At 38.8% G+C, this 15,394-nt stretch overlaps 1 protein-coding gene across 10 annotated transcripts in view; it reads left to right on the top strand.

The window, feature by feature from the left end:
* Nucleotides 1-15,394, top strand: part of LOC138675465 (protocadherin alpha-C2-like) — a 502,001-nt gene that overhangs the window by 159,035 nt on the left and 327,572 nt on the right. The window contains exon 1 of one of the 10 annotated variants that reach the window (XM_069763746.1): nucleotides 9,051-11,504. The exons of the other annotated variants lie outside the window; for them this stretch is intronic. Within the exon in view, the coding sequence (XP_069619847.1) occupies nucleotides 9,138-11,504 (2,367 nt within the window). The 5' untranslated portion in view covers nucleotides 9,051-9,137. Of the gene's footprint in view, nucleotides 1-9,050; nucleotides 11,505-15,394 lie in introns of those variants that run through there. 10 annotated transcript variants of the gene reach the window in all.

Raw genomic sequence — 15,394 nt, 5'->3', positions numbered from 1 at the left:
GGTTTCGTCCGACCCTGACTTTTTTATAGGATCGGACGATTTCACTCGACCCGACTTTTTCAAAAGTCGGGTTTCGTGAAACTCGACCCGATCCTATAAAAGTAAAGGTTGCTCAACCCTAATCTTCAGCCATGGAGGCGGGGTTTTTGGGTGTTTGATTCACCCTTTCCTTACCCGCTGGCTGCATGCTGGCTGCAATATTGGATTGAAGTTCATTCTCTGTCCTCCGTAGTACATGCCCGCACAAGGCAATGTTGCCTTGCACAGGCGTGTACTATGGAGGACAGAGAATGAACTTCAATCCAATATTGCAGCCAGCATGCAGCCAGCGGGTAAGGAAAGGGTGAATCAAACACCCAAAAACCCCGCCTCCATGGCTGAAGATTGTTCCCTCCAAATTCAGGTGACAGCAGATTCGGGGTCATATATTTGATGGTTCTGCATCCAAAATCCCTCCTCAAAGGAAAAATCAATGTCTTTAGAAGGATGGTTAAGAAAGAAGTCAGTTTGGCATCCTTTTTTAATTTTTATAAAAGAATCTTTGGAGTCCAGTATTTCCAAAACATTTTTTGGACGTAGAATGGTACAGTTAGTGCTAGACCTCTCCTGAGATCCAGGTTCAACAAAAATCCTGGACAGAGCATCAGCCTTGCCATTTCTTTAACCAGGCAGATAAGAAATTATAAAATTTAACCTGGAGAAAAATAAGGCCCAACGTGCTTGTCTTGTAGACAACCTCTTATCTGTAAAGATAAATTCTAAACTTTTGTAGTCAGTAAGAACAGTCACCAGATGATTGGTCCCTTTCAAAAGATGTCTCAATTCGGAGAAGGCAACTTTAATGGCTAACGGTTCCTTATTCCCAATGTCATAGTTCTTTTCAGCAGCTGACATGGTATGAGAAAAAAATGCACATGGATGAAGCTGCATTTTGTCTCCAACTCGCTTTGATAAAATGGCTCTCACTGGAGTCTGAGGTGTCTACTTCAACAACAAATGGCAGTTCAGGTTTTGGATGGACAAGTAATGGTGCGGAAGTAAAAGGTATCTTTAGTTTGTCAAACGCCATTTGTGCCTCTGGAGACTATAAAAGCACTCTGGTTTCCTTCTTGAATGTAGTAATTGGTAAGATTATTTTCAAAAAGTTTTAAATGAATCTTCTATAGAAATTTTCAAATCCTATAAAGTGCTGAACGTCTTTTAAATTTCTTGAGGTAGGCCAGTCAACCACCACACTGATTATACTGATACTCATGGTCAGAACTTCTGGGGAGATAATATATCCCAGAAATTGAGTTCTAGTTTGCTTGGCTTGATTTCACGCTTTTTTAGTTTGATATAGAGATGGTTTTCTAGTAGACGTTACAGGACTAACTGGACATGTCTGCGATGCTACTCCAGGGTATCTGAAAATATAAGAATGTTATCATGATAAACAACAACAAATTGATCCAAAAAGTCTTGAAAAACATCATTAGTGAAGTTATAAAAGGTGGCAGAAGCATTGCTAAGGCTGAAAGGCACAACCAGATATTCAAAATGTCCATACTTTGTTCTGAAGGCAGTTTTCCACTTATCTCCTGGGCGAAATCATTTGAGATTATAAATCTCTCTTAGATCAAGTTTGGTAAAAAGTTTGGCAGAATGTAGTCTCTCCAGAAACTCAGGGATTAAGGATTCTTAATGATAATTTTATTGATTTCCCTATAATCAATATACGGCAGCAGGGTTGAGTCCTTCTTTTCTACAAAAAACAAGGGTGCTCCAGCCAGCAAAAAATAAGGTTGAATAAAGCATTTCTTAAAATGTTCATCTAGGTATTCCTTTAGTACTTTAAATTCTGGCTCAGAAACATTGTAAATTCGCCCAACTGGAATGGACGCTCCCAGAAGCAATTCAATGGGACAGTCATAGGGACGATGAGGAAGCAGTTGATTAGCTTTTTTCTTACTGCAGACCTAACTGAACTGTTGGTACTGAGGTGGTAGTTTATCAACATTCTCATGAGAAATCTCAGAAATTTGAATTTGTTTAGAAATGGATACAATTAGCATGGCAATTTTTCTTAGAGTACTCAGATGGAAAGGTAAAGGTCCTCGATGCCCAGTTAATAGATGAGTTATGAATTAAAAACCAGGGAATTCCTAGAATAATTGGAAATTTTGGAGATGAAATAAGATGGAAACTAATAGCTTCATGATGATTCGGCTAAACATAGATTTCCAGTTCAATTGTCTCGTAACAGGTCCATATGATAGAGGTGATCCATCCACAGTTTCCATATCGATGAGCATGGATTTTGTCCTATTTGCAATGTTATTGTCAAGTGTGAATTGTGAGTCCATGAAATTTCCTCCTGCTCCAAAATTTAACATGGCAGAGTATAGAATTTTTAGCTCACAATTATGACCTGTATGGGAACGGCAAAATGAGATGATGGTAACTACTCTTTGCCTTTATTTTGCATTATGGATGAAATGGTCTGCAGAACTGGATATGGCCGTTCATAGACGTGTAAATCACTTTCAGTCTTAGCATTTGTGAAGGCTATGGTCCTTTCATTAGGACAGTTGATGGCAAAATGTCCAGTGCCCCCAGAATAGAGACATAGATTCTCTTTACGCCGTCTCTCCTTCTCTACTGCAGAGAGAGGTTTATGGATTACATCAATTTGCATAGGTTTAGGAACACTTTCTTTTTCCTATTGGCTTTTTAATGCTTATTGAGTAAATGAGTAGTTAGAGGTGTTTCCAAACACTCGCAGTCTTTCCTTTCTTCATTCAGTGAGAATTTGATCTATTAGGATGCATAGCTGAATAAAGTCCTCTAAATTATCAGGAGTCTCAACCCTTGCAAGTTCATCTTTTATTAGCTCTGATAATTCTTGACTAAATTGACTCCTCTGAGCAGCCAAATTCCATGTGGTGTCTGCGACCCAGCAGCAGAACTCGGAGGTATATTCATTTACAGAGAGCTGCCCTTGACATAGGTTTGGCAATTTTGTCTCAGCTGTAGCACAACGATATGGGTCATCCAACACTGTGTCTATGCGTCTACCTTTGTAAGCAGCTGAGTTCGACAACCCCACACTATATATATATATATATATATATATATATATATATATATATATATACAGTGGGGAAAAAAAGTATTTAGTCAGTCAGCAATAGTGCAAGTTCCACCACTTAAAAAGATGAGAGGCGTCTGTAATTTACATCATAGGTAGACCTCAACTATGGGAGACAAACTGAGAAAAAAAAATCCAGAAAATCACATTGTCTGTTATTTTATCATTTTATTTGCATATTATGGTGGAAAATAAGTATTTGGTCAGAAACAAACAATCAAGATTTCTGGCTCTCACAGACCTGTAACTTCTTCTTTAAGAGTCTCCTCTTTCCTCCACTCATTACCGGTAGTAATGGCACCTGTTTAAACTTGTTATCAGTATAAAAAGACACCTGTGCACACCCTCAAACAGTCTGACTCCAAACTCCACTATGGTGAAGACCAAAGAGCTGTCAAAGGACACCAGAAAAAAAATTGTAGCCCTGCACCAGGCTGGGAAGACTGAATCTGCAATAGCCAACCAGCTTGGAGTGAAGAAATCAACAGTGGGAGCAATAATTAGAAAATGGAAGACATACAAGACCACTGATAATCTCCCTCGATCTGGGGCTCCACGCAAAATCCCACCCCGTGGGGTCAGAATGATCACAAGAACGGTGAGCAAAAATCCTAGAACCACGCGGGGGGACCTAGTGAATGAACTGCAGAGAGCTGGGACCAATGTAACAAGGCCTACCATAAGTAACACACTACGCCACCATGGACTCAGATCCTGCAGTGCCAGACGTGTCCCACTGCTTAAGCCAGTACATGTCCGGGCCCGTCTGAAGTTTGCTAGAGAGCATTTGAATGATCCATAGGAGTTTTGGGAGAATGTCCTATGGTCTGATGAAACCAAACTGGAACTGTTTGGTGGAAACACAACTTGTCGTGTTTGGAGGAAAAAGAATACTGAGTTGCATCCATCAAACACCATACCTACTGTAAAGCATGGTGGTGGAAACATCATGCTTTGGGGCTGTTTCTCTGCAAAGGGGCCAGGACGACTGATCCGGGTACATGAAAGAATGAATGGGGCCATGTATCGTGAGATTTTGAGTGCAAACCTCCTTCCATCAGCAAGGGCATTGAAGATGAAACGTGGCTGGGTCTTTCAACATGACAATGATCCAAAGCACACCGCCAGGGCAACGAAGGAGTGGCTTCGTAAGAAGCATTTCAAGGTCCTGGAGTGGCCTAGCCAGTCTCCAGATCTCAACCCTATAGAAAACCTTTGGAGGGAGTTGAAAATCCGTGTTGCCAAGCGAAAAGCCAAAAACATCACTGCTCTAGAGGAGATCTGCATGGAGGAATGGGCCAACATACCAACAACAGTGTGTGGCAACCTTGTGAAGACTTACAGAAAATGTTTGACCTCTGTCATTGCCAACAAAGGATATATTACAAAGTATTGAGATGAAATTTGGTTTCTGACCAAATACTTATTTTCCACCATAATATGCAAATAAAATGTTAAAAAAACAGACAATGTGATTTTCTGGATTTTTTTTTCTCAGTTTGTCTCCCATAGTTGAGGTCTACCTATGATGTAAATTACAGACGCCTCTCATCTTTTTAAGTGGTGGAACTTGCACTATTGCTGACTGACTAAATACTTTTTTGCCCCACTGTATATATACACTTTCTCTGCTCAATGAAAACCTAATGCTGAGTTATCCGTGTTAATGTAAACTTAGCAGACTTATGAATCTCCCCAGCAAACACACTGTACTCAGCAATATATCGATCTCAGATACGGGAATGGAGGGTAGGTATGAATTATACATTAGCCCAGCCAGTTTGCGTGGCCTCGCTCTGTACACTTGCATTGATCCGTGGCCGCACTTCGACCAATGACGTGGATGGCCAGAGGGCCTGACCGACTAGAGGACCCACTAGCCAGGGATATGTATGAATCATACATACCCTCCATTCCAGGGTCTGAACCCGGCAAATCCACGCAGTGTACATTCATAAGTGTTCAGTCACACAAAGTGTGAACTGACAACCCCATTAACACAGCTAACACATTATTGGTTATCTCTGCGAATAAAAAAGTTATTTGATAACTAATTTGTCTTCGGTCAAGAGCTTTTGAAAAGTTAAGTTATCTTAATCCTGTTAAATGAGAAATCCCTCTGTGACAAGTCTTTTAGGTAGTGTGTTAGTTGGCAAATTATATTTATATTATAAAAGTTCTTTAAGGCAGCCTACCTGATTAAGTATTGAAGATGTCAAATCTAGAATTTGCAACCTAGCTTTGGACAAACAAGAGTTCAAAATATTACATATCGTGAAAATAAAGAACAACTGTGTTAATGAGAAAGTTATGTGTTAATTTTCACAAAATGGTATCATAACTAAACTTATTTACTAAAAGGAACAATAAGATAAAAGGATGAAATATATTTTCTCCTAATAATACCCCTGGCAAAAATTATGAAATCACCGGCCTTGGAGGATGTTCATTCAGTTGTTTAAGTTTGAAGAAAAAAAGCCGATCACAGACATGGCACAAAACTAAAGTGATTTCAAATGGCAACTTTCTGGCTTTAAGAGACACTAAAAGAAATCAAGAGCAAAAAATGTGGTAGTCAGTAATGGTTACTTTTTTTTAAACCAAACAGGGGAAAAATTATGGAATCGCTCAATTCTGAGGAAAAAATTATGGAATCATGAAAAAACAAAAAAGCACTTAAAAACATCACTAGTATTTTGTTGCACCACCTCTGGCTTTTATAACAGCTTGCAGTCTCTGAGGCATGGACTTTATGAGTGTCAAACAGTACTCTTCATCAATCTGGCTCCAACTTTCTCTGATTGCTGTTGCCAGATCAGCTGTGCAGGTTGGAGCCTTGTCATCGACCATTTTCTTCAACTTCCACCAAAGATTTTCAATTGGATTGAGATCCGGACTATTTGCAGGCCATGACATTGACCTTATGTGTCTTTTTTCAAGGAATGTTTTCACAGTTTTTGCTCTATGGCAGGATGCATTATCATCTTGAAAAATGATTTCATCATACCCAAACATCCTTTCAATTGATGGGATAAGAAAAGTGTCCAAAATATCAACATAAACTTGTGCATTTATTGAAGATGTAATGACAGCCATCTCCCCAGTGCCTTTACCTGACATGCGGCCCCATATCATCAATGACTGTGGAAATTTGCATGCTTTCTTCAGGCAGTCATCTTTATAAATCTCATTGGAACGGTACCAAACAAAAGTTCCAGCATCATCACCTTGCCCAATGCAGATTCACGATTCATCACTGAATATGACTTTCATCCAGTCATCCACAGTCCACGATTGCTTTTCCTTGGCCCACTGTAACCTTGTTTTTTTCTGTTTAGGTGTTAGGCCATGTTCACACAGTGCGTTTTTTTTACTGCGGAACCGCAGCGTTTTTGCCGCTGCGGTTCCGCAGCTGTTTTCCATGCAGGGTACAGTACAATGTACCCTATGGAAAACAGGAACAGCTGTGCACATGATCCTGAATTTAAAAAAAAAAGCCGCGCTGAATAGCTGCGGGAAAAAAGAAGGAGCATGTCACTTCTTTTTTCGGAGCCGCAGCGGTTCTGGACCCATAGACCTCCATTGTGAGGTCAAACCCGCAGTAAAACCCGCAGATCAAAAATATATCTGCGGGTTTTATTGCGGTTTGTGGTGCCGAACCGCTGCAGCAGGAAGTGCGGGGAAGCGGGCGGAAGTGCGTGGGCGGAGTGTGGCTGCCTCGATCCCACCCCCCATGCTCCGATGCCCCCCCGTGCTCCGATGCCCCCCCATGCTCCGATGCCCCCCCGTGCTCCGATGCCCCCCCGTGCCCTAATCTCCCCCCGTGCCCTAATCTCCCCCCCCTTATACTTACCCGGCCTCCCGGGGTCCGTCCGGCCGTCTTCTCACTGGGCGCCGCCATCTTGCAAAATGGCGGGCGCATGCGCAGTGCGCCCGCCGAATCTGCCGGCCGGCAGATTCGTTCCAAAGTGCATTTTGATCACTGAGATATAACCTATCTCAGTGATCAAAGTAAAAAAATAGTAAATGACACCCCCCCTTTGTCACCCCCATAGGTAGGGACAATAAAAAAATTAAGAATTTTTTTTTTCCACTAAGGTTAGAATAGGGTTAGGGTTAGGGGTAGGGTTAGGGTTAGGGTTAGGGTTAGGGGTAGGGGTAGGGTTAGGGATAGGGTTAGGGGTAGAGGTAGGGTTAGGGTATTTTCAGCCATTTTAACCCTAAAAAACTTCCTAGAAAACACACAGACTCTGCATAGAAAACTGCATAAAAAAGGATCAAAAAATGCATCAAAAAACGCACAAAAAAAGCACAAAAAAAGGACCAAAAAAAGGACCTGCGTTTTTCGCCAAGAGCTGCGGTTTCAGTCCTGAAAAAAAAAGGATGGAAATCAGGAACGTGTGAACATACCCTATATGATGGCTTTCGTTTAGCTTTTTTGTATGTAAATCCCATTTCCTTTAGCTGGTTTCGTACAGTTCGGTCACAGATGTTGACTCCAGTTTCCACCCATTCGTTCCTCATTTGTTTTGTTGTGCATTTCCTGTTTTGGAGACATATTGTTTTAAGTTTCTGGTCTTGATGCTTTGATGTCTTCCTTGGTCTACCAGTATGTTGCTTTTAACAACCTTCCCATGTTGTTTGTATTTGGTCCAGATTTTAGACACAATTGACTGTGAACAACCAACATCTTTTGCAACAATGCGTGATGATTTACCCTCTTTTAAGAGTTTTATAATCCTCTCCTTTGTTTCAATTGACATCTCTCGTGTTGGAGACATGATTCATGTCAGTCCACTTGGTGCAACAGCTCTCCAAGGTGTGATCACTCCTTTTTAGATGCAGACTAATGAGCAGATCTAATTTGATACAGATGTTATTTTTCGGTAAGAAAATTTCTAGGGTGATTCCATAATTTTTTTCTCAGAATTGAGTGATTCCATAATTTTTACCCTATGCTTGGTTAAGAAAAGTAACCATTACTGACTACCACATTTTTTGTTGTTGATTTCTTTTAGTGTTTCTTAAAGCCAGAAAGTTGCCATTTGAAATTACTTAAGTTTTGTGTCATGTCTGTGATCTGCTTTTTTTCTACAAAATTAAACAACTGAATGAACATCCTCCAAAGCCGGTGATTCCATAATTTTTGCAAGGGATTGTAGGTAAACCACTTATCTTCCAATTTATATATTATGATGTTTACTAATATTAATTTAAAATTGGCTTGTATTACCTTGTATTCATCTATATCAAACCAAGATTCAACTACTTTCTGAGTAATGATTGCAAGCATCAAAATCTAATTTTTAATTCAATGAAGTCATTGTTCTTTATTACTGATATTTACAAACATATTTCTGTCTTCTCATGTGTTTTAGATTCAATTTAAATCAGGGACTTGTTAATCATGCGTCATACCTTCTAAATTTGCAGTTGAAATAAGCCCTGCTTTATTACTAAAGTAAAGAAAATGTTTAAGAAATGTTATGGACCCTTTTATATAATATTAATAATAATAATAATTTGTAGTAGTAGTGATAGCAGTAGTAATATTTGTGATAGTAGTAGTATTACACAAATATAAAGCAAAATGATACCTGTTAAATATAATAGAAAATTAGCAAAACATAGCTAAGACAAGCTATAGTAGAATGTTTCATTGTTTTGTAAAATTTACAATTAATATTTTATACCATGTATTTACTTTAATATTTCTTTATAATATCGAATTATGAACATCAAATCTAAAAAGTGTATACAAACTATTTCTCAAACAAAAAATAGACATACATGATATGCAGTCTAAATATATAGCACTAGATGGCACTCCTCACCAACTAATAGCAGGAAGGAAAGAGGAAATGCATTTCTCCATCACTAAAAGAAATTCTTGCAGCAGGGATTCCGGCCATGACAGATTTTTTTCCCTTTTTCTTCGTGCTTCCATCAGCTTTAGTGCCTTTATTACTGGACAAATAATCACCTCTACCATCCTTGATTTTAAGAAATGCTGAATCAGAGACAGGATTATCAGGCACGGAGAACGTTGGTCCATTTCTTTTTGTTACAAATATCGTGGGATGTGGTCCTGAGTCAGCTGCATTATATCATCCCTGAGGAATCCAAGCATGGCACCTTTGTCGGGAGAATTGCTCAGGATCTTGGACTGGATATAGGTGAGATTAATTCCAGAATGTTACATATTGTCTCTAGAGATGAGAAGGAATATTTCCAGGTTAATCTGCAGAATGGAATCCTGTTTGTTAAAGAGACAATAGACAGAGAAGTGCTGTGTCCAGATACACCCTTCTGTATAATTCCTCTGCAGGTTATTGTAGATAAGCCTGTGCAGATGTATCGTGTAGATGTAGAAATAGAAGACATCAATGACAATAGTCCGGTATTCTCCTCTAGTGTGACTAATCTTGTCATATCAGAAGTAAAACCTGCAGGATCTCGTTTCCAATTGAACATAGCTTCAGATCCAGATCTTGGAACAAATTCTATCACCAACTATGAGCTCAGTGCAAGTGATTATTTTGCTTTGGATTTCCAAAAATATATTAATCAAATCAAATCATTGGAGCTCGTGCTGAAAAAAAACTTAGACAGAGAAAAGCAGTCTGTTCACAATCTCTCCCTTACAGCTTATGATGGAGGCAAACCAAGGCTAAGTGGCACCACACGTATTGTTGTTACTGTGGAAGACTTTAATGATAATGCTCCTGTGTTTGATCAACCATTTTACCAATGCAGTGTCAATGAAAATGCTGTAGAAGGAACTTTAGTGTTTAAACTGAATGCCACTGATCTGGATGTTGGGAAAAATGGAGACATACTATATTATTTTAGCCATATGGTTTTAGGAGAGGCAAAAGAAGCATTCGTGTTAGACAAATACACAGGAGAAACAAGAGTGAAAGGCAAGTTGGATTTTGAGACTGTTAAAATGTATGAAATCCATGTTGATGCTATTGACAATGGAGATGTTCAATACGTTGGACATTGCAAAGTTCTGGTGACTGTTGTAGATGTCAATGACAACCCTCCTGAGATGACAGTCACCTCATTATCAGTTCCTGTTCCTGAAAATTCTCCCCAGGGGACAACAGTTGCCATCATCAGTGTCCATGATAAAGATTCAGGATCAAATGGAAAAGTCCACTGCTACATCTCTGAGCCTTCACCATTTAAGGTAAATCCAGCTTTCATGAGTGATTTTTCATTGACCGTGAATGGACCTTTGGATCGAGAAGTTAAAGATCAATATGGAGTTACAATTACTGCAAGAGATGAAGGTTCTCCATCGCTGTCTACCTCAAAAACTCTGAAGATTGATATAAGTGATGCCAATGACAACGCTCCAAGATTTGTCCAATCAACGGACACAGTGTTCATTAAAGAGAACAAGCCACCAGGGTCTCATATATATACAGCATCAGCCTCTGACCCAGATATTGGGCAGAATTCATTTATTACTTACTCAATTAGGGAGCGCACAATTGATGGAATTCCTATTTCTTCCTACATTTCCATTAATCCAGAGAATGGGAAGGTCTTTGCTTTGGTATCATTTGACCATGAACAGATTTCATATTTGCAGTGTCACATAAAAGCCACTGACGCTGGTCTACAAGCCCTCAGCTCCAACCTTACTCTTAACATTTTCATTGAGGATATTAATGATAATGCTCCTACATTCACCTCACTTCATTCTGAAATAACAATTAAAGCTTCAAAGTCAGCCGAACCTGGACACCTGATAACGAAAGTGAAGGCCGTAGATCTGGATTCTGGTTACAACGCTTGGACATTTTACAAGTTAAAGGATCTTGGAGGATCTGGAAAATCTCCATTTAGTATTGCACATCAAACTGGAGAAATCACTCTGAAACGGTCATTTACCGATTCTGACAATGATGAGTACAGATTGCATGTAGTAGCTCAGGATCATGGTGAACCAGTCATGACGTCAGAGACACAAATTGTCATATCTGTGGTGGAGTCTGGAGAAGAATTGAAGTTTGATAATCAAGAGACCAAGGGGAATGGTGATGAATTTTCTGATGCAAACGTTTACTTGGTTGTTGCAATCTGTGTCATATCAAGTATTTTTCTTATTACTCTGATTGTGTTCACTGTGCTAAGATGGCAAAAATACCGAGATGAAATCAATGAGCTAAAAGAAAACTACAGAATCTGCTCCAACACTGGAGGGAGCTGGATGTATTCCCAACACACTCAGTATAACATCAGTTCCAATTCATTTAGACCTAAAAGTGACTTGATAGTTTTCACTCCAAATAACTCTCAGACACCAGGAAATGAAGGGCAAGTCAATCCACAGGCGGTCTTATTAAACTCTTCTTATAAGGTAAGAGTGCATATGTATAATATTGCCTTGCTACTTTTAATGATCTCAGAATCTTTCACAGCATCTTTGCATGCAAAAATTTGTGGAGCGCTAAAAGCAAACTAAGCATAACAGTTAAAAGAAGCAGGCAGGATGACTATCATAAATGATTGCTAATAGATAATATGAGTTCATGCATGTAAACTGTTTCCTATGGTTAGACACTTCATGGGCTATAATAACTCTTCTAAAGCACCCTGTTATTCAAATACTTTATTCTTCCCCAAAAAGCAATTATCCTTTTGGACAATACCTTTGTATGTTTCCCACTGTCCTATTTATTGAGTCACTCTCATGTATAGTTAAAGATGTTATATTAGTGCAGGACTCGAACTGTTGCATCACTATTTGGAATACGATGATGCCCTGTTATCACATCGGTTGAAATTCTTGCAAAAATTCAAAATGTGTCTAAATTTATTGCTTGTTTATTCATCTCTAAATAATTTCAGAAGCATAAATAGTGGTATTTATTTAAGTCAGAGAACCATAAAGAAAAATGATCACTTCCCTTCATTCTGTCTTGCCAAACACTTTGGGGAAATAGTGTAGATTTTTTTGGAACGTTTGCTAACACATAATAATAAATCCATTTATTACTTGAAAGTTCTATTTTTGCAAAATTTCAGGTTTTAGTACTTAAAAAATTAGTACATTTTGTTTACTTTGTTGTTAAAGAATGACGGAAAACCAACAAAAAACTAATGAAAGCATCATTGAATAACTAGTGATGAGTGAGTATACTCGTTGCTCGGGTTTCTCTGAGCATGCTCGGGTGATCTCCGAGTATTTGTGAGTGCTCGTAGATTTCATTTTTGTTGACGCAGCTTGAATACATGTGGGGTTTCCCTAACAACCAGGCAATCCCCACATGTATTTAGGCTGTCCAGCAGCTGCAAATCATGCAGCTGCATCAACAATAACTAAATATCCGAGCAGTCACAAATACTCAGAGATCACCCGAGCGTGCTCAGTATACGCCCTCATCACTATGGATAACTAATGAAAACGCTCTTATAATTCATTTCTATGACTAATTTCTTCAGTAAACTGTTTACTAAAATAACAATATGGTAGATTTGTAGAGTTGGATCCTTCCATGTAAAATTTGACCAAAGCAATATTGGCTAAATTAAAGCAGGTTAAGATGAAAAACACACTGTCCTATGCTTAATCAGTACGTTGGTTTATCAGAGGATTTTAAAATTCAAGCTTTTGCTTGCTTTTAAACAGTAACTGTCATTTTATTTTTTATTTCATACATCAATAGCACACATGAAAATAGGCAACTTTGTAATATATCTTCTTAGAAAAGTTAGCTTCTTTCTCTTCTAAAATGATTCAGTCATTATCAAAATTCTCAATTCTGAGGTAAAATCTGTATTCAGTGAAGACTTTCCCATTACTGAGATAGGAGATGGCAGCTGTTTCTATGTTTCTCCCCTGCTGTCTACATAGATTCTTATCAGTAGCATCTGCCATCTCCTATCTCAGTCTGTCTTCTCTGAAAACAAATTTTACCTCAGAATTAAGAATTTTGATGACTGATAAATTTTGGGGGTGAAAGAAGCAAATTTTCCTGACAATATGTATTACAAAATTGCCAATTTTGAAGTGTAATATTGTTTAAGAAATAAAAACTAAAATGACGGTTACTCTTTAAGGTCATTATAAATTATCTTGATGACAATGTGCTTAATGGGATTGTACAAAGATCGCCTACCTGTAAGATACGTGGCTAGTATAGATAAGTGAATATACTCCAGTACAATTGAATTGTACTCAATTTTTACAAAAATTCACATTTTCCAAAATTAAGATTTTTTTATAATACTCTTTCTCATGGATTTAGCATAATGATGGTCAACTGGCCAACATTTTTCTGAACCATAAATGACCATCAAGAGGTTAATGAATAAAATAGCACTCATACTCACATTATCATTCACCTTCCTGGTCACTTTGCTGCTCACATCACCTGTCTGGTCTTCATTGCATCTACTTGTCACCTCCACTTGCGATGAAAAATCTGAGCCTCTTCATGCTAGGCAGGGACTTTGGGCTCTAAAGAGAACTTGTACAGTTCTGAGCATGCTCTTGCAAGGTCACATCATTTCTTGTCCAGTTACCCAAGTGATCTATGTCTCATCTTGTTATAAATGCTTTCATTGATATCCTAGGCTTTGTTATGCTGGTCTGGGACTTAGTTGCATTGAGGACTGGGACGGTTGTTCACATGCTCAAAGTTGCAATGTCTATGGCCATAAGTCAGATGAGAGGAGCTCAGAGGAACTCAAACAAAATTAAGATACAAGAGTTATAGGCTAGGTTCACTCTGCGTTAGTGCAGTCCGTTGAACACATACGTTAAACAGACTGTGCTAACGCAAGTGCCAATGTTGGCACAGCGCTAGCGCAGATGGAGCATCTGCTAATTCCATCTGCGCTAGCAGTGACAGACCCGGAAACGCTGCAGCCCGCGTCTCGGGTCCGTCACTCAATGACGGCACATCGCTAGCACACGCCCATTGTGGGCGTGCGCTAGCGATGCGTCCACCATAGGAAGTAATGGCGGCGTTAACGGACTACGTTACACTGCAATATGCTGCGGTGTAACGTAGTCCATTTAATGGATCACAGTAACACAGTGTGAACCCAGAATTACACATTTCCCTGCTATACTGTCAGAGGGAATTCACGGACAGATTCCCAGTTAGAGGTTGGCCACTTTCTTTTGTTAGTGCAGCTTTCCTCACAAAGTGACCAGCACCTTTGTTTATACAATGGCTGCTTGTTGAGGAATGTATGAGCAGATCTTTCCATCAGCCTCTGCCTACAGGAAATCAGCTTTTCCATGTGAGGTGTTTTACAATTGGAGGAAGTGTTCGTCTGATCTCATAACTTTACACCAGCATTTTTAGGCAGAAGTTCTAGTTAGTATGTGTGGAATGCTGCACTAACAAATAAAAGTGACCTACCTCTTAACTTGAGAATCCATCAGTGAGCTCCTTCTGATTGTCTAGCAGGAAAGATTGCAACTCTATTTTATTTTCCTTTTTCTGAGCTCCTTTGAGCTGATTTGGGCCACAGACTACATCAATTGATTATGCAGGGAAGAAAAAAACCTAATTGTGCAAAATTTATAATGAAACTCAATTGTAATATTTTTTAATGTAGTAAAAGCTCTCAAAGGTGGCCAAATGCTGTTTATAAGATATAAGGAATTAATGCTGTATTTGTCTATCACCATTTGTCTCATAGATTAAAATGCAGCAGCAATTCTGCATGACACCAACTCATCTCAAGCACTCCTGACTAAGGACTGCACTGGTTTGAACCTGGTTGGCTGATTAGACGTGCTTCCATTCTCTACCATTGTTTTATATATATTTTTAATTAATTTTGATGCTGCTCTATGTCACTCAAATCTTTAATCTGAACAATAAACTTTATTTTTTATGGAATACTACGTTTGCTGGCTTCTATGTGGATCTACCAATATTTTGAATTAACAATGTATAGAAATATTTTTTGAGTATTTGTATTAATTATTTCATAATGGAATTAGTTACAAAATAGTATGTGATAGGTTTTGTAAAAAAATGAAATATTATGTCTTTTTTTGTATTTTTAGCCTTTTTAGTACTCTGTACTTTTATAGCATGCCTGTAAAGTTTTAGTACTCAGCTATTCTATTTTTTTACCCCCAACATGTACACTGCCTTGAAGAGTAGGGTTGAGCGACTTTTAGTTTTTTAGGGTCGAGTCGGGTTTCACGAAATCCGACTTTCTCAAAAGTCGGGTCGAGTGAAATCGACCGACCTATTGAAAAGTCGGGGTCGGGGATCGGCC

The sequence above is a fragment of the Ranitomeya imitator genome, chromosome 4 (assembly GCF_032444005.1).
Source record: "Ranitomeya imitator isolate aRanImi1 chromosome 4, aRanImi1.pri, whole genome shotgun sequence".
NCBI lineage: Eukaryota > Metazoa > Chordata > Amphibia > Anura > Dendrobatidae > Ranitomeya > Ranitomeya imitator.
This window is presented reverse-complemented; position numbering and strand designations above follow the sequence as displayed.